Here is a 22,456-nt window from a genome sequence, read left to right on the forward strand (position 1 = left end):
TTCTCAAGTGTTTTTTTAATTCTCCATAAGCCATGATGCATGGCTTTTGAGAGAAGTAAGCCAGAAGAGAGGCATTGAAGTGTAAGAGTAGTCGCGGCAAAGGAGGTGGCTTTTATATGCGTGCAAAGAGAAGGCGCAGGCACACAACATCGTTCGGGTATAGTCGCTTTTTGAACTTCCATACTAGGTACTCTCATTGCTTTCGATCAAAGGTGGCCGTAGTATTGGTGTCGAGGTGGAAGTCCAGTCATAAGGTCTTGAAACATCTGCTTTTCGAAGACCGAGCGAGAAGGCGCAAGCGCAAACATGCACTGATGGTTTCCCATTTTGGTTCCCATAGGAACTCTAATGCAGCATTTCGGTAAATCCAACTCAGAAGGTTGGTGTAGAAGTGAAGCTCTTGTTGTCGGAAAAGAGACGGCTTTATATGCGACTGAGCCGGAGAAGGGAATCTCTCAACATGCCACTGTACTTGCTGCGTTTTTCGAACTCTCATCATGAAGTCATCGGCGCTATTTTTTAGTAAAGCACAGAAAAGAATGTTGATAAAGAAGTAAGACTCTAGCCGCCAGGAAGCAAGTTTATATACGCCCAGAGATGTGGCGGGCAGGCGCACAACATGCGATATTGCGGTGCTGGTATCCGACTCCGATCATGAGGATTCGGATGCAACATTTCTGAACAGCGAAGATCGCGACATCGCACATACCGATTTTACTTTAAGTCTTTGGCTTGAATGCTATCTGCGAACTGAGGAGCGAGAGGCGGACGCACAACATGTACGACCTCCATACATTTTTGGAACTCCCATAGAACCCGTTGGTACGGGTTTCGGACATTGTCAACTGCGACGTGGGGAAGAAGGCAGACATTTGTTGTCTGGGTTTGGTTTTATAGTCGACTCGGATAGCAGGAGGCCGTCACGCCATGAGCGTGGATTGTAGGGGTTTTGATCTCCATCGCAATCTGCATGGTAGTTTTAGGTAAATCGCAGATTCGGATCTGTATTTAGAAGTGGATGTTTGATCCGGGAGACGTTTTTCGTATGTCGAAAGGAGGGAAGGAAGGCAACTCCACATGAACTGTAGTGCCTCGGGTTTTGATCTCCATGCACCTGAAGTCGGTGTGTTTTGAAATAGTAAATAACGGAATGTAGATGTAAGAAGTTACATTCCAGCCGCGAGAAGAAGTGTTTATATAGCAGCAGGAAGAGGAGGCAACGGCGCCATGGAGTATCTCGATTTCGATTTCGATCTCCATCGATCATCCTGTTTCTGATTTTGAAACAGCAAAGGCAGGCATGCGGACGTGGGAATAGATTTCGAGAAGAAGGCGGAAGGACAGTCTCATGAGAGCGACGATTCATTTTTTTAGACTTTCCATTTCGCAGTTCTCTGCCCGTTTTGGAAAAGCGAAGACCGGAATATTTGTGTAGAAGTCAACGTCCAGCAGCCGTCAAGTAGTTTTTATATCCCAACTCCAACTCCGCCGCTCATCGGAGTCAAGCTTTGTCGTTTTTGAAGAGCACGCCGTGTTGCAGTAATGCGCGGGAGGTCTGAGACGACACCATAGAGTGGTTGAGTGAAGTTTTTGAAAAGACAAAGAAGGAGCGAGGGAGAAACATGCCTTCAGAATCGCTGACTTTTTGGACAGCGCCATATCATGAATCGTGTCCAGATTTGGAAAAGAGAACCTGAAGTGTGAGATGTCGAAGGAAAGGAAGGAAGGAGAGCGAGAGGGGTATTTATACGCCGCCGGCCCAGTTCACCACCACCCCTCCACTCCAACTCGTCTCATCCCAACGACCTCGCACAATCCAGCTCGTCTTCATCACTTGCACAAGAACAGCACAGAACAGCGTAAGATGAAAGGGTAAAATAGTCATTAAACCATACTAACTCGCTATATCCTTGCATATACCCGCGCCTCTCATAGCAAGACCGGCAAAGAAGATGAAAAACCGCTATCCTAGCATGTAGCTCCAAAGACGGCAGTATATATCGCTTATTTTCCGTAGCCCAGTAACGCCCAAATACTCAGAGTGTGCGCGGTGAGCAACGCGTCCAAAAGGAATGGGGGTATATATCCAATGCCTTTTATCCAAGCTTTTTTCTTCATCCTTCCACGCCTACTTCCAATCCTTTCCTACTTCCAATAGTCCAGGATCATGAGAGTGCTGTCATGACGCAACAACCTCAACCCACCCCTCCCTATTCCTCTCAACCTTACTCCCATCCTCACCAGCCGTGAGTTCCTTGGCCAGCCCATCTTTTGCGCCTCTCCGCCTCGCCCTGTCCCGCACACTGCGCTCATCTTTCTCGCACTCCTTGATCGCCTCCACAACTTCCAGTTCTTCGAAGCGCGCATCCTGGAGATTGAGCTTCTGCCACTGAGGATGTTTCTGGCAGCGCTTCTTCAAACACGCTGTTTCCTTGTCATCGACATCGACGTCCATCGCTTCGGCGCCGTTGGTCGCTGATGTAGGTGTGGACGAAATCTGTTCGGGTGTGGGAGTGAGGGTGGAGTGGTGGAAGGCGGCGCGACCGTGTTTGCTGTTGCGCCAGAGGAGGAACTCAGCGTCAGACCAGGATAGCCGCGAGTCGTAGCCGCAAAAATCCTTGGCTTTGACTTTCTCGCGGTCGGCGAGGCGGACGGCTTGTTCTTTGGCCATGCTGACGAACTTTTCGCGGTCTTTGAGGACTTCGAGTCGGTCTTTTAGCTGTGTCTTCTCTTTGTGGAGGGCGGTTAGGCGTTCGATCTCGCCGGCGGTGAGGGCGAGGTCTTCGCCGTTGGAGGGGAATGTTGCGCGGGATGGGGAGGCGGTTTGTGGGGGTGTGAGGACGCCGGTTCCGAGGTTCTTGAAGGCTTGGATGTTGGGCGATGCGTCGACGAGGGCTTTGAGGTCCTTGGCTCGTAGTGTGCCTCCGAGTGGTGTCGGCTCTTCTTCCTCTGCGCCTTCAGTCTCCGCAGGCTTCTTCTTCTTCTTGGATTTCTCCTTCGCCCCGTTGGCGCCCTTGGCACCGGCTGTCCGCTGTAGCTGTTCTTGCATGAAGAGAACTCCACAGTCGTCCGAGCAGTACTTGCTCTCCCTGCCGTGATTGAGTCGCGCAGGTTTCCGACAGCCGTCCCGCCGACACATCGGTTTCCATGTTGTGTTGCCCTTGCCATTCTCCTCGCACTGCGGACATATGAACTTGTCGACCAGTTCCTCGTCCACCTGTCGCATGTTCACGCAGTCGCCGTGGAACCAGTCGTCGCACCCGCCATCGCATCCAATCATCCACTTGTGGTTGTCGGGCTTCTTGCATATGCAGTAGAGATTGTGGTCTTCGGATGATTCGCCGTCGTCGTCGGTAGCGTGCTCGTGACCTGGGGCGGGCGAGGATCCAGGGACGGGAGTGCCGGCGTGCGAGCCTTTCTTCATCGCCCTGCTGCCCGCCGACTTGGGTATCCGCGAGGTAGGCGTGACGGAGCGCGCGCCATCTTCCGTCTCGACCTTGCGCTTCTTACTCGGCTTGGATGTCTTTGCGGTGCCCTTCTTCTTGATGGCGGAGGCGGACGATGGCGCCGGTCGCTTCTTGGTCGGGGCGGGTGCTGGCTTGGACTCGACTGGTGATGGGACGCTTTCTGCCGCGCTCTGGTTCCGTCTCCGCAGTCCAAGATCGCTCTGCTTGGCAATCTCGAGCGCCTTGAGTGTGTCGGCGTCCATGTTCTCGCCCGTCACGGAACTTTGTCGCTCAGTCTGGGAGGCGGTGATTGCAGGAGTGTGTTCGCGCGGTGTACCAGAGGGCTCGTCCTTGATAAAAGGCTGGGGCGAAGGCAGCGTTGCGTTTCCATTGTGTGAATCAGGCTGGAGGGTGCTCGCTGCGGGCTGTCGGATCTGGGAGGTGGTGGGCTCGTCGCGCGTGAATGCAGGTTCGCGGTTCTGCGTGCTGTCTCGCTCGCCGTCGTCCGATGTGACTACCTGCGACACGTCCTGGCCAATGGGGGCGTCCTGGGTCTGCTCTTGCAGGGCCGTAGACAAATTTTGTATTGGCGCGAGCACTGGGGCGGGCGAGGTCCTCGACAGCAGCGACTGGCGGCGCTTCTGCTCCTCGGGCGAATTGGAGCCATGGTGATAGTGCTCGAGGGTTGGCGAGTGCACCTGGGGCTCGTCGAGGGGTGGCGAGGGCTCGACGGGCGCGTGGTGGGAGCCGAAGCTGCTGGTGCGTCGCGGCGCGTGGGACGAGGCCGTGGGCGAGGGCAGCTCGCGCGTCGGGGCGGGCACGAACTGTTGGCCACTGCCCAGCGTCGCCAGCGTCGTCAGGGCATCGGCAGCGTCTTCGGTCGTGGTGGTGGCAGACGGGCGGCGCTGCAGGCCGGCGTCGGGGTTGAGGAGGGAGTCGATGCTGCTCATTGTGGCTGGCGGTCTGTCTAAGCGGGCATGTCGGGGCGGGGATGGAGGGATGGAGGGAATGTCGAGGACGCAAGAGTGAGCAGGCTTGAGGCGAGCGAGAGGAGAAAGGGCGGGTGGTGTGGAAAATAGAGCCGTTTCAATCAGCTTGGCGCGCAGAAGCGCTTGAGGGGCGGGCGAAGCTGCGTGAGCCTTGACAGCATGCAGGCATTGCTCGACCGCCTGCTACCACTGCGCCTGCCACCTATTACCGCACACCTACCAGCGCGACGTCCCTCGTGACGCTGACAAATGGCAAGCCACTACATGTGCCTCAATATCGCCTTCCTCGCCGCGGGTCTTCGTGTCTTTGTTGTGACGGCTGCCCGCAGCTCCAGGGCGCTTGTCGCCGATGATGCAACTCGACAACTGGGTCCCTTGAGGGGAGCTCCGAGCTAGCATCACTCAACATGACGTTGGTCTCCCAGTAAAGAGCATTAACATAACTACATAGGGTATCATAGGCGTCTCTATCCATATATCATCCAAAAGACTACTCATCATCATCGTTCCTCGGCCGCCCGCGTTTGCGCCCTGCCGCCTGCGATGCACCTTGAGTCGCCTCGACCGGCGCACTGTCACTGAGGGCGTCCGCCACCTGCAGCGTCCTCTGCAACTTCTTCTCCAGCTCCTCCACGTCCTCGCTCTCCCCAAACATCATCCGTATGAACTGCGCGACACCTTCTCGTCCAACCTCGACCTTGCCGCGAGGCCCGACAATGTAGTCTACTGTCTCCTCGCCCCCGGCAGGCGTCTCCCTAATCTTGACAATATACCCGTCTTTGGCCATAATCGCAAGCGTCTTGTCTTTGGTACCAACAGGCGTCGTCTGGTCTGCGTTCATGCGCCTGAGAGCACGGTCGAGCTTGCCTTCTGGGATCATACCGCCAGATATGACAATGAGGGCGATGGCCATGGTGTACAGCCCGACGTATGAGTCTTCTCGGTTTATTTCGTCTGAGTCGGCTGCTAACGGTCGCGATGGGCCGATGATGTCTGGTATGCGGTACTGCTCAGGTAGGATAGTCTGGAGGACCCATATACCGGTCGACTTGCTTTGGGATTCCGAGCCGGCGGCAGCTGGACATGTTAGATCATACGCATCATAGTAGACCATGATACATACCGCGCTTCTGTCGCAGCGTCACCTTGTCCGCTTTGGGCAGCTCGACGAACTGCATCCCAAAGACGTCCATGAGCTGGCTGTTAGCCTGCGAGAAGACGTCCTTGAACAGGCGAGTATAGGAACCCAGGACTGCATCTGTTAGTCTCAAGTCATATAGAACTCCAATGCACTCACCTTTCTCGTTGATATCAGCGCGCTTTATTGGCTTCCGTGAATGCTCACACGACAGGGCATAGCGCACCAAACCTTTTGCTAGTTGATCAACGCTGCCGCTGCCCTGCGCCTCTCTGATAGCGTCCTCCATGTCAATGTCTTCTTCATCTTCTTCAGGAGTGTCATCTCGCCTTCGCCGTTGTGACTGTATCGGCACTGGTGAGGATACTTGAGTAGCCGCCTGTCGCGATCTGCGTGGAGGCATCGTGTGTGGTAAGTGTGTGAGGCGTGGGGTAGACTCAATCTATCACAGAATTACCGCGTAGGGCTGACGCGACGCGCCGCGGTGAAAGCCGCGCTAAGGTGCTCGCTTCCGGGCCGGCGACGACATCATCGAGACATGGTCCGAGCTGCTCCTCCGCATTTCAAGTCTCAATCCGCCCATCGTGACTTACCCCAGCCAATGCAGCCACCATGAATTCCATACGACTCGCCGCGCGACGGCCCATATTCCGCTGCCTCAACACGCCAGCGCCGCTCCGCTCGAATCCCCAATTCCGCCAGGGCTCGCGCTCCAGCAGAGCAGACTTCGAGGCCATCCTCAAGCAGGGCGCCCGTCCCAAGGTCCCTCGCCCAGATGAAGACTTCGTCTCCGTACACCGCGCCGAGGCCATGCGCCGCGCGCAGTTGATAAAGAGGCGGAATTGGCTGGCTCTTGGTGCTGCGCTCTCCATGATAGCCCCCATCTTCCTCGTCCGGTTATGGGATGTGCCGCCGCCCGGGGAGAAAGATGAGAAGCCCAGTCGGGGCATATTCGACATGATCATGGGCCCGCCTACCAAGTGCGATGCGCCGCGCAAAGCCGCAGAAGAGTTTCAGGGCAAGAAGGTCGTCATCGCAGCCGGCGACAAGGTCATTGCTACAGCAGGCGACACCGACAACCCGCAAGCCTCCGACCCTGACGCCATCGAGCTCGTCGAGACAGGCACCTCCTACGTCCCCTACTTCCCGCGCACCATCCGCCTCCCCACCGACACCGCCGGCCCCGAAGCCATCACCAGCGACGCAGAATACACATTGCTTGGCCTAGGCATCCGCAAAGTCTCCTTCCTGCGCGTCCAAGTCTACGTCGTAGGCCTCTACGTCAAAACCGCCCACCTATCCACCCTCCAAAACCACCTCATCAACACCGTAAACCCCACCGCCTCCGCCCTCATCCCCAACGAGAAGAAAGACCTCCGCGAAGCCCTCCTCGACCCCGAGAAGAGCAACAAGATCTGGGAGTCGATCCTCGCCAAAGACGGCACCGCAGGCGTCGACATGGCCTTCCGCGTCGTCCCCTGCCGCGGCACAGATTTCAAGCACCTCCAAGACGGCTGGATGCGCGGCATCGCCTCGCGCACCGACGAAGTCCGACGCAAGCAAGCCGAGCTCCTCCGCCAACAAGCCGCAGAAAATAAATCTATAGCCCTACCCAAGCCCGTCGAAGAAGGCGAGTTCCAAGACGAATCTTTCGGTGTCGCTATGAAGGAGTTCCGCAACCTGTTCCAGGGGAAGGGGAAGGCGCCAAAAGGCTCTGTTATTATTCTAACGAGGGATAAGAGTGGTAGTCTAGGTGCGCTGTACCAGCCGCTTGTACAAAAGGGGGATAAGCAGGAAACGATGGGGAAGAGCAGTTGGTTGGGGGAGGTCAAGGATGAGAGGGTGGGGAGACTGGTTTGGTTGCTGTATCTTGGTGGGCAGAATGTTAGTAGTGAGCCTGCGCGGAAGAGTATTGTGGATGGGTGTATTGATATTGTTGAGAGGCCGGTTGGGACGCTGGAGACTATGGTTCATTAGTGGGGTGGGTGTGTATCGAATCGAAGGGGATTGGATGTGTTGCGCATGTGACCATGGGACAAGTTTTTCCGTCTCGTCTTTCGGGAGTGTATATAAACCTCGCTCAGCTGTCCCCCTTCCTTTCTTCTTTACATCACTTCACATTCTTGATTTACCAAAAATCCCTGATCCGAATGGCATGGGTCGTCCGTCCCGCCCTCTCTCCCAAAAACGACTCGCGTGTTCGCCATGTCTTTCTCCCTCTCTTCTTCATTCGACTACCACCCTACTACGTCGTCTGTCCTCCAAAACTACAAAAGGAACAATGGAATGACTTCTTCCTCGAGAACTTCTTCCAAAATCAAAATTCTGTCTCTCGATGTCCGCCGTTCTTCCCGCCTCTCCGCCATCTACGACTACGACTCCAATCCCACTTTCGAAATACAGAAAACCATATCAAGATGTCCGATAGTGCGCTCGTCGAGCACTTCTTCCAATATTCGCAAATAAAGAGATATGGCTGGTTCTCTTCCTGTTTCTCGTCGGCAACTCGGACTGTTCAAAACATCGATGGGGAGTATTCATGGTGCGTTCGTCGAGCACTTCTCCAAAAAATTACTGGCTCCGAGTCCATGACCGGTGCTCTTCTCGCCTCTTCGCCGGCTTGAGGAATCTACAAAAAAAATCGGAAAGAAGATGGACATGGTGCGGCTGGCGAGCAGCTCTTCCAAAGACAACAGTCGAAGCGATGAATGTCTTCCGTCCTTCCCGGCTCTTCGACTATCTCTCGGAATATCAAAAACGACTCGGTGTTTGCGGTATGGCGCGGTCGTCGAGCACTTCTCTTGAAAGAACGATCGGCTACCGACATGACTGGCGTTCTTCCCGCCTCTTCGACTGCTACTTGGAATACCAAAAAATGTCGAAAGCTGTGGCATGGCTTTTTCTTCGAGCACCTCTTAAAAACCATCAGCGGACATGTAAATGGCTTCCGCCCTGTCTCGGCTCTCCGTCAACTCCACGAGTACCCAAAACTCCGAGATCCGCCCCACATGTCTGTCCCGCTGAGCACCCCTCCACTCAAAAGAGATACAAGGTCTCGGAATGTCTGCTGCTCTGCTTTGGCTGGCGACTCAAAACAGAGGGATTTACAAAAAATGTCTGCTCCTAAAATCACACTGGTCGAAGGTCTATGTCTGTCGCTCCTCCCTCGACTTTCGGTCTTATCGAAACGAACCGTTAAAGAACACATGGCTGGCTCGTTCCTCGAGCACCCGATCCACAAGCTGCGGCGAAAGACCCAATGTCTTCCGTTCTCCCCGTCTCTTCCCTATCACTCAAAAACCGCCAGCGTTTCGAACAATGTTTCTTTCGAAAAACCAGTACGAGACGGACTATGACTGTTGCTCGTCCTTTGCCATCCGGTAATCTCAAAAGCCTCAGAAACGTCTTTCATGGCTGGCCTTGCGCTTCTCAAAAACTGCGGTCATGGATGTCATGGTTTTGGGACTGGGTGTCTCCGCCTACCACTAAAGAATCACAACGCAGCCTATGATGCTTCCTCTGGATTCAGCAAATTTCAACAGCATGATGGCTGCTCCTCCTTCTTCCCCCGCTATTATCTAAAACAACAAGAGTGCGAAAGGATGAGTGGTTTCGTCCTTCTCAAAAACTGCGGTCATGGATGTCATGGTCTTGGGACTGAGACTCTCCGCCTACTACACAAACTTGCTACGAAAGACAATGATGTCTTCTCCGGCGATCCTGCGCGCTCCTCATCCACATCTACCCTCTTCTTCTACGAAATACGATCTCATCGAAAAGGGAAAAAATTCCATGCATGACTGGATTTGCGCGCTCCGAAACTCTGACACACAACCGGCATGGTTCTCGGCCTGAGTGTCTTCGCCGAATGCTCAAACCCGCAGCGATACGAAGCATGACTGCTCCCACAAAACTAAACACAGACCATATATGCCTGCCTCTCCGTCGACGAAAAACTACCTCTTCAAAACAGGAAGACGTTTGAGCCATGGCTGGCTTTGCGCGTCTCAAAACAACCAAACAATACACGCATGATTCTGGCTCTGGAATACCAACTCCGAAAAGATAATAAAAACTCAAAACGCAAGCGCGGATGTTCAGACAGCGGCTATAAAAGCCTCATATCGACGCCGCTTTCTTTCTTCCTTCAACACACACCTCCTGGATGTTTTACCAAAACTTGGGAAGACAGATGGCATGTCTGCGGCGGTGGAACCTTTTCCAAAAAGAGATGTTAACGCTCTATCATGTCTTTGTCTGAGAGACGGCGCCTCTTAACCAAACTGATAGTGCAAGGGCCGATGTCCCAAAATCCGAATGAAAAGAATTGATGAGCATATCCAAAGAGGCGGGTTTAAAAGTCTCACGTTATCGCCTCTGCTTCTCTCCTTCCATACACACCTTTCTAGGTGTTTTACCAAAACTGGGACAACAAGAAATCATGTCTGCGTCCGCGAGCGTTTTCTAAAATAACACTACAAGCATCACATGTCTGTGCTCGAAAGACGGCTCCTTTTGTCTGAACGGTTACCCGTCTGCCTGATGTTTCAAAATACCCCATTCAAGTACCGCATGAGCACGTTGGAAGGAACAGGTATAAAGTCCCTACCTCGCTGCCTCTACTTCTCTCCTTCAATCCACATCCTTTCGGGTGTTTTACCAAAACGGCTGAGCCACAAAGCCATGTCTGCGCCGGCGCGGCTTTTCTAAAACACTCTCGGAGAACGAGCATGTCTTTTTTCGAGAGATGGCGCCTTTTCCACAAAACGCCGAGCAAGTACTGGATGATCAAAGACATTCCCGTAAAGATTATGAGTTTGGTGTGGTCTGCTGTGGACTTGTCAAAAAGCCGCAGATGTGCACTTAAAAACCGAGGTGTCAAGGACAAGGTGGGAGAGGACGTCCTGTTGGCTACATGCCGAAATGACAGGAGCGACTTCCTATGATCTTGCCGTCTCTGTTGCGCTGTCCAGATCGTGTATAAAAGGTCTCTTCCTGTCGGCTCTTCCTCGTTCTTTCCTCATCCACACTCTTTGTGAGCTTTTTCAAAACTTCTCACACTCTCCTCATGTTGGCTGCTCTCTTCTTCCTCCTCAAAAAACATTCGGCGAACACGCCATGATCTGGCTGTCTCCGCTCGGCTTTCCAAATCGCTATACAAGCTCTTCATGCGCTGGCTTCCTGCGATCTCCTCTTTCACATTCGCTCTTAGCTTGTTCAAAACGCAGAACGACATGGCATATGGGCTGTTCTCTCCTCTCTTCCTCCAATAACGCACACAGAGACTTCATGAGTTCTGCTTGTCTCCGCTGCGCTATCCGAGAAGTGTACAAAAGACCCTCTCCTGCCGGGTTCGTTCTTCTTTCTTTATCTACACTCCTTGTAAGCTTTCTCCAAAATTTCCGCGGAACTGCAAGATGAGCAGTCTCCTCCTCTTTTCCCCCAAAAAGGTTGACACACTGACTCATGTTTTGTCTCTTCTCCTCGGTGTTCAAAACATATATCCTAAGGTCGCATGGTTCGTTCTCTTGAGTCAGAAACAAACTTGCCACACTGGAATGATTTGGACTTCGCCGCCAGCTCAGTCTACCAAACCTACCACCCTTCTTTTTGATGAGAAGACCAACGCCCTTCTAAAATGAACGCCGCTACTTCCCATGGAGATCTTCTAAAATAAGGTGGATAATCGGGATGAGAAGCGCTCTCCAGCCTGCATCTATCTTCAATCCCGCTACCTTGCTATCGACATAAATAAAATACGCCCGCACCCCATCTATGTTCTTCCCCTGCAACCTCTCGCGACTAGAGGAACACCAAAACTTGATCATGAAAATGCCCATGTTCTTTGCTGAGATGGCGTTTATACCAAGATCACAGCAGGAACGTAGCATGATCTGAGAGTCTTTCGCTCTCCTTGTTTTCTGATCCTCTACCTTCTCTCGCTTCGAGAATTATCAAAAAGAAAAGATTAGACACGCAATGTGTTTGCCTGTGCCGAGTTGGGATCACACCTGGGCGAGAATAAAAATGGTCCACCTATATTGTATGCTGCTGGAGTATTCTCCTCTCTCACATCTATCCTTCCACAGCCCCTCTCAATCCAGCGAATATCAAAACCTCACAAATCATATTCTATGCCTCCGCTGGCTGAGTCTCGAAACTAGTTCCATAGACTACAAAACGGTATACCAATTCTCCATGACTCTGGGAGTTCGGTTTACCAGAGCTCTTATCTTCCTCCACCTCGATTACTTTGCTAGATACCAAAAGAAACCGTTGCAGACTCCATGCGCGTGTCTGCATGAGCCGAGATACATAATAAAACTACCGCGTCGTGTACAATGTGCTGCTGGACTTACTTAGCTCTCAACTTCATCTCCTTGCATCTTGCTCGGCTTTTTAAACTACCAAAATCAGATAATGACCGACATATGTCTTCTGCCTGCTGGATTGAACTTTACATCAAGAATCATCATGCAAGACGCGCATGCTCCTGGGCTTTCGTACTTCCTGCAGCACTCAACTTCTTACAGTCTACTTCAAAATCACCTTTCTATCGAAAACAAAAACCGAAAAAAAAACTTCTGGAAGAGATGCATGGCTTTGTCCCGTTGTTCCAAGCTCTTTGGCTACTACTTAAAACTCAGGAAGCGACCTGATATCAGTCTGAGACCCCGCAACCCCCGCTTCTTCACTGCATCTCCAGAGTTCAAAAACACAAAAGAGAAAGATCAAGGCTTTATGGGTCAGTCTTGCTGGTCTCAGGCTCGCTACTTAAAACAATGCTTCCGGCAATCCATGGTTCTGGGTTCCTGGGCTCGCTGGCTTCTGTCCTTCTACATTTCACTCGCATTTGCGAAATACCAAAAACACTGAAAGGTAGTCTGATGTGTGTCGTCGGTTGTCCAGAGGCCTGCTGCATCAACAGATTTTGTAGATAACCATGCTTCTGGGGTCTTGGGTTCGCCAACTCCTGTTCTCCATAATTGCACTCGCCTTTGCGAATTTACCGAAAACGCACCATGACTTCGTCATGTGTTTGGTCGGCTGAACCAAGATCTACTAGCAGAAACAGTGGGCTCTCTTTCTTATGCTTCTGGAATCTTGAGCTCTCCTTCTTCTACGCTTCTGCAATACAATCACTTTCGAAATTACTAAAACCTTATCATTGTGTGCCTATGTGCGGGTCTGTGGAGACGGAACAAAAGAAATCTGGGATGAGCACATGCTTCTCAACGCTGTCACTCTGCTACTTCTCATCTTCCTACTTTATCATCGCTTTCTTTTTCACCAAAAAGGGTATAGCAAGCTTCCAATGTGCGAGATTGTCGCGCTTTGGTGACATGTGGCAGAGGCTGCTGTCATGTTTGCGGCGTGTTCGACGCCTCCACTCTCCCTCCCTTACAACAAATTCGTCTTTCCGAAAAACCAAAAATACGCTGCTGGCAAATTATGTTGTGTGGGAGTGTTAGGCTTTCGAGAAAGGCAGTAGAGATAGCGCGTATGTTCGACGCTCCATCTTTTCTCTCTTAACGCACACTCGTCTTTGCAGACCACCAAAAGAACAACTAGCTGAAGGTATGTGCAGCAGGCTAGCACCATCAAAAAAGCACAATGGCCCATCCGATGCTGCCAGTGCCTCGGACTCGCGATTCTTGGCCTGCCTTCTTGCAAAACACTCATATTCGACTCTCCAACTTTTCAAAACAAAACAACATGTCTTGATGTGTGCGTCTGGGCTTTGTCCTGAGTCAAAGCGTGATATAAAGTCTACATGCCTGCGAAGTCTCGATCTCTCCAGTGCTCACAACCTTCCGCTCTTCTCCAAAAAAAAGCTTTACCAAAACCTGATCATCATCTGTCCATGTGCGGGTGGGATAGTATCAAAAGCACTTCGATTCTCTCACATGCTTCTGAGCTGTGGATTTCGCGCTATCACCTTTATTTTGTGATTTTCAGTGCTCGAATCGACAGTAGGGACGTCTTATGTGTGTCGGGTCGGGCTGGGAAACGAGAATAAAATACCCAGATTCGAGTCTCATGTCCCGGGAATTCATACTTTAAATACGCCTCTTCTCAGAATGCCCGCGGATTACGAAACAACAAAAGTGCCCTGGCGTCTTTTTCATGTGCGAGCCAGGGGCCCAGCACTACACCCTGAGAGGATAGTGCACTTGCCGGGTGCTATAAAGCCGTGGTCCTTCAGCTATCATCCTCCCAAAACATCAAACATCCTCCCAATCCCAAAAAAGCCAACATGTACCTCCATGTGTGTGGCCAGCCGAGCCGAAATCTGAAGAAAAGAGCCAGACCTCATCTTCATGGTGTCAAAGTCTAGGTCTCTCGACTCTTATTCCTCTACTCTATCCTTGCCCTGTGTATTATCAAGACGAATTTGCGGCAATTTATGTGCCTCTTCGTTGAGATCAAAGGGTCGTTGCCTACTTCAATTAGTTTTGAGACGCTGAGGTCTCAGACCTCTTACTCCTACGATACCTTCAAATCCTCCTACACTAAAAGCGCAACGGAGTTTCTACATGTGTCGGGCCGAGATGGACCCTTGAGAAAAGAAGATAATCATACTACTAATGGTGTGGAGGTTTTGGACTCTCGACAGCTACTACGAAACACCAAAAGCAATCACAGTAAAGCCCATGTCTGCCCCTAAGTCCAGAGGTCAACAAGACAGCCACAGAAGATCCATATATTATCTGAAGCCTCGCGCTCTTCGGAACTTGCATTCCTACGACATCCCTACTTCGTCACAATACCAAACCATGGCAGAAAGCACTAAATGTGTGTGTACCAGGTCGGACCGAGATCTACCGCATGAAAGATTGGGATAACCTGTTCATGGTGTTGGCCTGGGCTGTCGAAAGCCATCACCAGATATCAAAAGTAGGGTTGTACGTTCTTATGTTTGCTTCTGAGTCAAGGTGCGATAACAAAGAGGAAACCTGAATGGCTTATGCTTCTTGCGTTGCGTGCCGCAACAAATAACCTCCTATAACATCTTCAATCTATCAAAACATCAGAATGCATTCCAAGCACAGCCATGGCCGTGGGCGCGCGGAGATTAAAAACAGGAGTCAGCTTTGCAATGCTGCGAAAGACGTGGCCTCTGAAAGTATTCATCTTTCCACTTATCTCTCAGCTTTCTGCACGACCAAAGGCGAGAAACAACCTCCTCATGTGGGCCCGGCTGAGCTGGAGTCGAATAAGCACTAGCTTGAGGTGTGGAATGCGTATAAAGTCTCCTTTCCGGGGCTTTGGCTTCTGGTTTCTTACAACATTCTCAATTATCAAAATACCAAAACCAAATTCACCAAGTTCTACGTATATGAGCGCGCTGAGATCGGAAGCACCTTGATCATCGCGATGCTGCCGCAGTCATGCTCTCCAAATTTTGTCCTTCTACTTTGCCCTCGTCGACCTGCATCATAAAAGCCGACAGAAGAAGTTTTCATGTGGTCTGGCTGAGCTCTTCGAAGAAGCAATCCACATCTTGGATGCATATAAAGTCTTTGGGGCTTTGTCTCCTGGCTTCTTACTACATTCCCATTCTGCAAAACACCAAAACGACGTATAGGTAGCCATATGTGCGCGACTGGCTGTGTTGAGAACAAAATGATTTCGACGACTTGAACATGGTTTGAAAGTGTTCTACAGCTGATCCATGAGTTCAATCAGCGATGGAGGAGGCAAAAGCTACCAGAAGAATAGCAAAAAGCTCGACATGAGACTTTCTGTCCACCTGCTCGGACTTCCAATACTGCGTTTTCGGCAACATGTGCTGTCGAGCCTCGGTTGTAAAGATACTATATAACCTTCTCCAGCACGACAGAGGTTTACTTTTTCCACATTATTGCCTGGCTGTTTTCATCAAAATCATCAAGACTTCGCGACATAACCTACCTCTATTCGGCGTCTTCCAAAACAGTCCTGCAGCATTATGATGCTTCAAATTGCACTCATCATGTCGCATGAGATTCTCGGAGAGAGAACGCAAACAGAATGCCTCGGTCGCATGGAAACTTGCTAGCACCTTTCTTAATATTTGCAGCGTCGTTGAGAGGCTCCGTTGAAAGGTGTTAGTTTCGATAGCTCTATAAGTACCTCCTCGCTCTTGCAGGTCTTCTTTCTCAGCCAAACATCATTTTTTGTCTTTCTCAAACACCATGCGTTCAGTTACATGTTCTGCGCCTGTGCAGTACTTTCCAAAAGCGCTGGAGGACGCCTTTATGTTCCAAACCGTAGCAATGAATGTCGAATGAGTCCTCCGAGAGATTGAAACAACCCCGATGCAGTCTTCGGTCATGGAATCGTGCGGCCACCAGCTTGAAGGCCTGGACGGCGTACCTGCATATGACCGAGTACTCGAACAGTTCCAGTTGTAGGTCCGCAGAGGGGATATAAAAGGACTCCTGTTCTTGCGAAGCTTCACTTCTCCAACACCCATTTCTCACTATTATCATCAAAACGTGAAGGGCATGTGCGCATGTTCTGCGTCTGCCGGCGTCTTCCAAAAAGCAGGTGCATGAAGCCTTCATGCTTCGAAAATCACCCGCTTCTGGCGTCATGAGTATTCCGAAATACTGAAACGTGATATTCCAACGATCATGGAAAATCCGCCGCCACTCTACTGACTCCTTGTCGGCGCAAGGTCGAAGCCCCATGCAGTCTAGTCCTAGCTCTGCATCGACTACATAAAGAGCTTCTCGCCCTTTCAGAGCTTCACTTCTTCCACAAAAGCTCCTTCCTACTTTACCAAAACGCTTTGGATCAGCCCAAATGTCCTGCGTCTGGCTCTCGGTTTCCGAAATGACTTAGCAGATGAAGACATGATTGGCGGAGTCGCCTGGTTGAACGTCAAAAGATCATTGGAGTCCGCGAACGATGCAGTGTGACCAAGATAGCGCACTGAGCCGTACATGTATTCCTCTTCCAGATTGATTCCACGTCCAGGTTGGCGTACTGAGATCTAAAACGCGCAAGGAAGGCTGTATGGAGAGCACTCCCGATTGGGTGCTTGACTGGATATAAAAGCAGTATTTCTGCTTCAGAACCTTCTCCCTCATATCCACTACTCCGTCTTCCAATTTCCAAAAATTTCATAGCAAGCGCTGATGTTTGTTCCCTCGTTCCGTCTGTCTAAAGCCTCGGGCTTCATCTACATGTCTCGGACCAACTTCTCCCAGTCATTCAAAATCAAATCTGAGAGATTGCATGCCCATGTAAACGAACCGAGAATCGACACTGTCTTGTTCATCCGTCTTCAAAATAAGACGACCAAGCTCCTATGGCTTTCTTCTCCGGTTGCTTACTCATACGAGAGACCATTTGGAAATTTCCTCATGGGAAACATATGATCCGAGTAGCTCCACGGCTCTGCTGGGTATAAAAGCTCTTACTTCCTGCCGTGTATCTTCTCATTCCTATCCTACTCTTCGGCTTCCATTTTCTCAAAACAATGGGTTCCCACAGCTATGTTGGCGTTTGGCTGCGTCCTCCAAAATACGAACAGCACCCTTTATGGCGCTTGTGATCTTTACGAAACCATCCTTCGATATTGTCGGTGCCCATGAACGGGGTGCAGCTTGGATGTGGAAAGTGCGAGACACAACCATTATGTCTTTGCCTGGGTGAGACCAGAAAACTCTCCTGATCACCGCCATGTGCTGCTGTTTCCTCCCATAGTTATAGCCGAAACCGGGATGTTCTTCCTCTTTCTCCATCGGCGCGTTCCCATGCAACAAAGCCGAAGGATTCTCGTGCTTTGAAGAACAGATGATGACACTATAATGACAGCCTCGTCGCCCCAGCGAGTATAAAAGCCCGTTTCCCGGCCGCCACCTTCTTTCTTCATATTCCACTCGTGGGCTTCCAATTACTCAAAATCACCAAAAAGAAACGTCATGACCGAGTTCTGTGTCTGCGCCGCGTTCATCCAAAGAGTGCTACGAAAAGAACGATGACCTGCGCCGACCATGGTCCGGCATTTCAATAACATGCAGTGCACCTCGATGTCTAACCCCCCAGAAAAATGATTTCGAGAGCGATATGACCGTTATCTAAAAAGCGCCAGTAGAGCCGGGCACGTTCTGTCTCTTCCCTGCTCGGCGACTTCACGAGAAATATCGGTTGCCTCGAGTCATGTCATCGTTCTGTGCCAAAGGTGTCAATGCCTCACCAATATGTCCAAGAAATGGAATCAAAATAACAAACCCACAACGACATGTCCGCACCACCAGCAGCACGATCACTAATCACCCACCCACCCTTGTCTTCCTACTCACCCACCCGCACCCCCAGAAATCCCCTCATAAACCGACCCACAAAAGCCACCTCCGATCCGAAGTTCACCCGCGGAGCTGCTCGTCGGCGATTTACGTACACGGTACAATTGCAGCGAACCGGTGTTATCTCCAGGTGCAAGTACGCGATGGTTGGATCAGGGCGGTGAGCGTGCGGCTCGGCGTCACATGAGGATGTGCGTCTTTCTCCGCTTGGAGCAAGCGGAGTCTCCAGTCTCCGCAATTTGTCGGTGGAGGGTGCTGGTGTGGGTGGTCTGGGGAGGATGTTGCTGTGGGCGTGGAGGGAATGTGGCGAGTGGGCGTTGTGTGCGGCATCGCAGAGGAGACGTAGATATTGCGCGACTTTTTGAAGCATCGAATTTTGCCCGTCATGCAAGATGCGAATGCGAGAACGTCAGATATCATGCGCATGCGGCTCAAATCCCCAACCTAAACGCCGTCCCGTTGCGTTGCCGTGTCCCCAGGCCGCCCTTCCTTTCTTTCGTCGGAGTGACGCATGCGCCTTCCCTTCGCTTCGCCTCGGCATGCATTAACGCGGCCGGCTGTCGGATCCTGCCCGTCCAAATCCATTACATAGTTACGCGACGTCGCCATCGGCTTCTGAACAAGCCCCAGCCAGAAGCCGAGTACCAGTACCGGCACAGCAAACCACAATCAAGCCCGCCTCCTGCGCAACCTCAGGTACTTGGAGTTCTTGGTCGCGTTCAAGATGGCCAGCCAAGTGCTGGGCCTACTAATCAATTATGAAAATCGGGAGGGCTGGCTGATGAGATTGGATGAACGGCAACGACTCCAGATGACCAGGGACGGAGGAAAGAGCTAACGCGGGGAAAGACTTCTTTCGCAGGCACATATCGCCGCTGGTTTCCAGTGCTGCATGAGTCGTGCGCGCGGTGGTGGTAGACTAATCAGAACACACGAGCTACCACCAGAAAAATTCGACAAATGACTGGGGCATCATGCACGCCGTCCGTAGGTGGTCGGGGTAAAATGCAACGGTATTTGGTTGACGGCGAACTACCTGCATGCTAGACAGGCCAAGCTCCGTATAGTGGGGTAAGGTTACCACACAAATCTGGAGAAGCCGCAAAGTCGGAGGAGCCGACTTGTTTGTGTATATTAAGAGGGGACCCCAGAATTCTCTCATTGAACGTCTGTTTACCTCCGGTCTGCCAATCCATCCGGGAAAGAAACGCAGCTCGGGAATTGGGACCGCTTGGAAAGACCTCTGGTAAAGATGGTGTCAACACAGTACCCAGCGGACGACAAGATCTCCGCCCACGATGCCGCGCAGATCTCCGAACACCATCACGCCGCGAAGGTGGGTGGGCTTGCGGCGAATATGAGTCCAGAGAGGAGAGCGGAGGTGGAGAAGAAGTTGAAGAGGAAACTGGATGCGAGATGTTCGCTTTTTGTGTTGATTTATATTATGAACTGTGAGTGCCACCTCTCACTACATACGAAAGAAGGGAAGCAGCACTGACGAGTTTTATCAGATCTCGACCGCAACAACATCGCCGCTGCCCGTCTGGGCGGTCTGGAAGAAGACCTCGGTCTCACCCCCACGCAATACAGCACATGTCTGTCTATTCTTTACGTGGGATATATCCTGATGCAGGTTCCGTCCAACATGATCATCAACAAGATTCCGCGTCCGTCGCTCTACATCGCCGTTGTTATGCTCATCTGGGGCATGATCTCTACTCTATCAGGAAACGTCACAAACTTCGCTGGCATGGTCGCGATCCGTTTCTTCATTGGTTTCGTGGAAGCCGCCTTCTTACCTGGTGCACTGCTTATCCTGTCGAAATGGTACACGCGCCGTGAATTGACGCTACGGAACGCGATCCTCTTCTGCGGTAACCTCATCTCAAACGCCTTCTCCTCTCTAGTTGGTGCCGCGGTACTGGGAAACATGGAAGGCACGCTTGGCCACCGCGCCTGGAGATGGTTGTACTGGATCGAAGGCGCAGCAACGATGCTCATCGCCATCTCCGCCATCTTCATCCTCCCTGATCTCCCGCACAACTCGAAAGGCTTCACCGAAGAAGAGCGCGCCGTCGCCGTCCTGCGCATGACCGAAGATGTAGGCGAAGCAGACGAAGATTCGGCTGAGCAATCTGCGTTCGCGGGCTTCTTCATGGCGGTCAAGGACCTCAAGATCTATGTTATGATGCTCACCTTCACCGCGTATGTGGTTGGATTGAGCTTCAACGCTTTCTTCCCTACGCTCACAAGGACCCTCGGTTTCGGTTACATCACCACGCTGCTCATGTCCGCGCCGCCGTGGGCCTTCGCCTGCGTCGTCTCGCTCATCAACGCGTGGCATGCAGATCGACAGCAAGAACGTTTCTGGCACATCGTCTGCCCGATCATGCTTGGTATCGTCGGCTTCGTCATCTCGATGGCCACCTCAAACACCGCAGGCCGCTACGTCGCCCTCTTCCTGCAAGCCTCATCCTACGCCGGCTTCATCGTCTTCTACTCCTGGATCTCCTCCTCGTTCCCGCGTCCACCCGCCAAGCGCGCCGTCGCCATCGCCATGATCAACGCGTTCTCGCAGCTCGGCAACATCGCTGGGAGTTATGTGTGGAATATGTCGGATAATGGGTACAGGAACAGTTATGGGGTTGTTACGGCCATGTTCGGGGTTACGATTGCGGGGTGCTTTGTTTTCAGGGTTATTTTGGTGAGGTTGAATAAGCGGTTGGATGATGGGACGGATGCGTGGGTTGTGCATGGGGATGTTGCGGAGCAGACGGCGGCTGTGGAGGGGGTTAGTGTTGAGGAGGGGAGGAAGCAGATGGGTGATTTTAGGTATCTTGTTTAGAGTGATTGGAGAGGTACGCGGTTGCAGATTTAATGAGATACTTCCAAGGTTCAATTCACCTAGTCCACAGCTAGCGATGATGTCGAACTATACTACCATCGCGACGCCGAGTACGATAAAGCCGTGGATCTTCCCATGCTACTTTATTGATGGATGTGTAGTTATCGAGCAGTTCATTCACCCCTTCGCAGTACAAACATCACTTAACATGCGTCGAGATTGCCTCGCGCACGGACACGGTTCACTATTTTGCCCGTCGCGCAATGACGCAGGTCCAAAACAAAGATCTCGTACTAGCTCCAACACAAGCTTCATCCCCCATCCCCACGGCCATCGCGCCCACCCCATCCCAGCCCTGCGCGCAAAACCTCAAACTTTCTTTTCCCTCCCATCACCACCCTCTCCCAATCCACAACCTCAACGCGACAAATGGCACCACCGGCAACCATCGAGCGCACCGCGCCCGATGTCGTCCCAGCACCCAAACGCGCACCCGCGCGCTCGCGTCTGCCGACGGCGCTGCGCGTGCCCATTCTCATCAGCTTGAACATGGGCATCAACATGCTGCTATGGGAGTTTACGGCGAACTTTCTGCGCCCGGAATTGGGTGCTGTGAGTAAGGTGCCAAAGGAGGACGATGTCACGTCGTTTTACTCGCCGGCGGCGCGCGTCGCGATGCGCTGGGTTACGGTGTGGATGACGTGGTATTTTAACTATGACTGTAAGACGCGCTTTCCTCTTACCTCTTACTTCTAATTGATATGGATGATGGGATGTATGGCTAATGTGTATGGGAACAACAGTCTTCGACGTCTCCGCCCTAACCGTCCTCACCTACGCGCCCTTCACCTACCTCCTCACCACCTACTACGAAATCAGCGCCCTAACCGCCGCCGCCAACATAACCATCGAAGTCCTCTCCTTCGCCATACCCACATACCTCCTCCGCCCCCGCTCCATCGTCCACCGCAACAACGAGCCCCTGCGCAACCGCTTCCTGCTCAACAGCATCCAAGTACAGGTTTCGTCGTCTATGCTCGCCATCGCCGTGTACATTGTCGTGCTGTGGGCGGGCCAGACAAGCGGTTTCCTGAACACGTTCTTGGTCCAGTACTTTGATATTCCTACGCTGGAGGCGGCGCACAATGAGTCTCCGGTGTCGATTCTGATGAAGACTATTGTGGTGGGTTGGGCGGCGAAGGCGTTTTTGCTTAATCCGAGCTTTGCGGCGCAGAGGAGTGGGGTGGCGACGCCGGTTGAGGTTTTCGATCCGAGTACTGCGACGCTGCCGAAGACTATTGAGCATAACTTCTTCAACTACAGTAAGAGGACGAGGACGCTTATTCAGCAGACGGTTATTCTGAATGCGTTCTTGTTCGCGGGTACCGTTCAACGGTGTATGACGCTTATCGGCACGGACGTTGTTGGTGCTGTTGGTTATGCGGGTGTCTGGGTTGCGGCGAATACGGTGGTTGCGCTGTGGTACGGATGGGTTGGAGACACTAGCACGGATTACCAGCCGTTGTAGGACTGTGAGGGTAGTGGGGGTTGGTGTGAAGCAGACGTGAATGTATTAGTATGCGAAAGAATTTGAGTGGGAGGGTTCGCGGCATTCACATTCTTATGGATGTCACAGCAGACAGGGTCTGAGAAGAGTTCCGAATATGTTGGGTTTACTCGGTTCATTTGATGGAGGACGCATGGGTGTGTCGGCGGCTCTATAGCTCATTTTGATACCA

At 51.9% G+C, this 22,456-nt stretch overlaps 5 protein-coding genes across 5 annotated transcripts; 3 read left to right on the plus strand and 2 right to left on the minus strand.

Moving 5' to 3' along the window:
* Positions 1–2,179: 2,179 nt before the first annotated feature.
* Positions 2,180–4,396, minus strand: J4E79_006398 (uncharacterized protein; the record flags this gene model as incomplete). The annotated part of the gene is made up of 1 exon (XM_049355269.1): positions 2,180–4,396. One exon carries the CDS (start codon positions 4,394–4,396, stop codon positions 2,180–2,182), a length of 2,217 nt encoding a protein of 738 aa, XP_049209942.1.
* A 529-nt stretch (positions 4,397–4,925) lies between these two features.
* Positions 4,926–5,976, minus strand: J4E79_006399 (uncharacterized protein; the record flags this gene model as incomplete). The annotated part of the gene is made up of 3 exons (XM_049355270.1): positions 4,926–5,512; positions 5,559–5,687; positions 5,733–5,976. 3 exons carry the CDS (start codon positions 5,974–5,976, stop codon positions 4,926–4,928), a joined length of 960 nt encoding a protein of 319 aa, XP_049209943.1.
* Positions 5,977–6,185: 209 nt separating this feature from the next.
* Positions 6,186–7,550, plus strand: J4E79_006400 (uncharacterized protein; the record flags this gene model as incomplete). Its single annotated transcript, XM_049355271.1, has 1 exon — positions 6,186–7,550. The coding sequence occupies one exon, from the start codon at positions 6,186–6,188 to the stop codon at positions 7,548–7,550; it is 1,365 nt and encodes a 454-aa protein (XP_049209944.1).
* An 11,574-nt stretch (positions 7,551–19,124) lies between these two features.
* On the plus strand, positions 19,125–20,717 carry J4E79_006401 (uncharacterized protein; the record flags this gene model as incomplete). Its single annotated transcript, XM_049355272.1, has 2 exons — positions 19,125–19,290; positions 19,384–20,717. The coding sequence occupies 2 exons, from the start codon at positions 19,125–19,127 to the stop codon at positions 20,715–20,717; spliced, it is 1,500 nt and encodes a 499-aa protein (XP_049209945.1).
* Positions 20,718–21,146: 429 nt separating this feature from the next.
* J4E79_006402 (uncharacterized protein) lies at positions 21,147–22,245 on the plus strand (the record flags this gene model as incomplete). The annotated part of the gene is made up of 2 exons (XM_049355273.1): positions 21,147–21,438; positions 21,521–22,245. 2 exons carry the CDS (start codon positions 21,147–21,149, stop codon positions 22,243–22,245), a joined length of 1,017 nt encoding a protein of 338 aa, XP_049209946.1.
* Positions 22,246–22,456: the final 211 nt, after the last annotated feature.

This window comes from Alternaria viburni, assembly GCF_023758015.1.
Source record: "Alternaria viburni strain BMP 2772 chromosome Unknown scaffold_13, whole genome shotgun sequence".
In the NCBI taxonomy this organism is placed as follows: Eukaryota; Fungi; Ascomycota; class Dothideomycetes; order Pleosporales; family Pleosporaceae; genus Alternaria; species Alternaria viburni.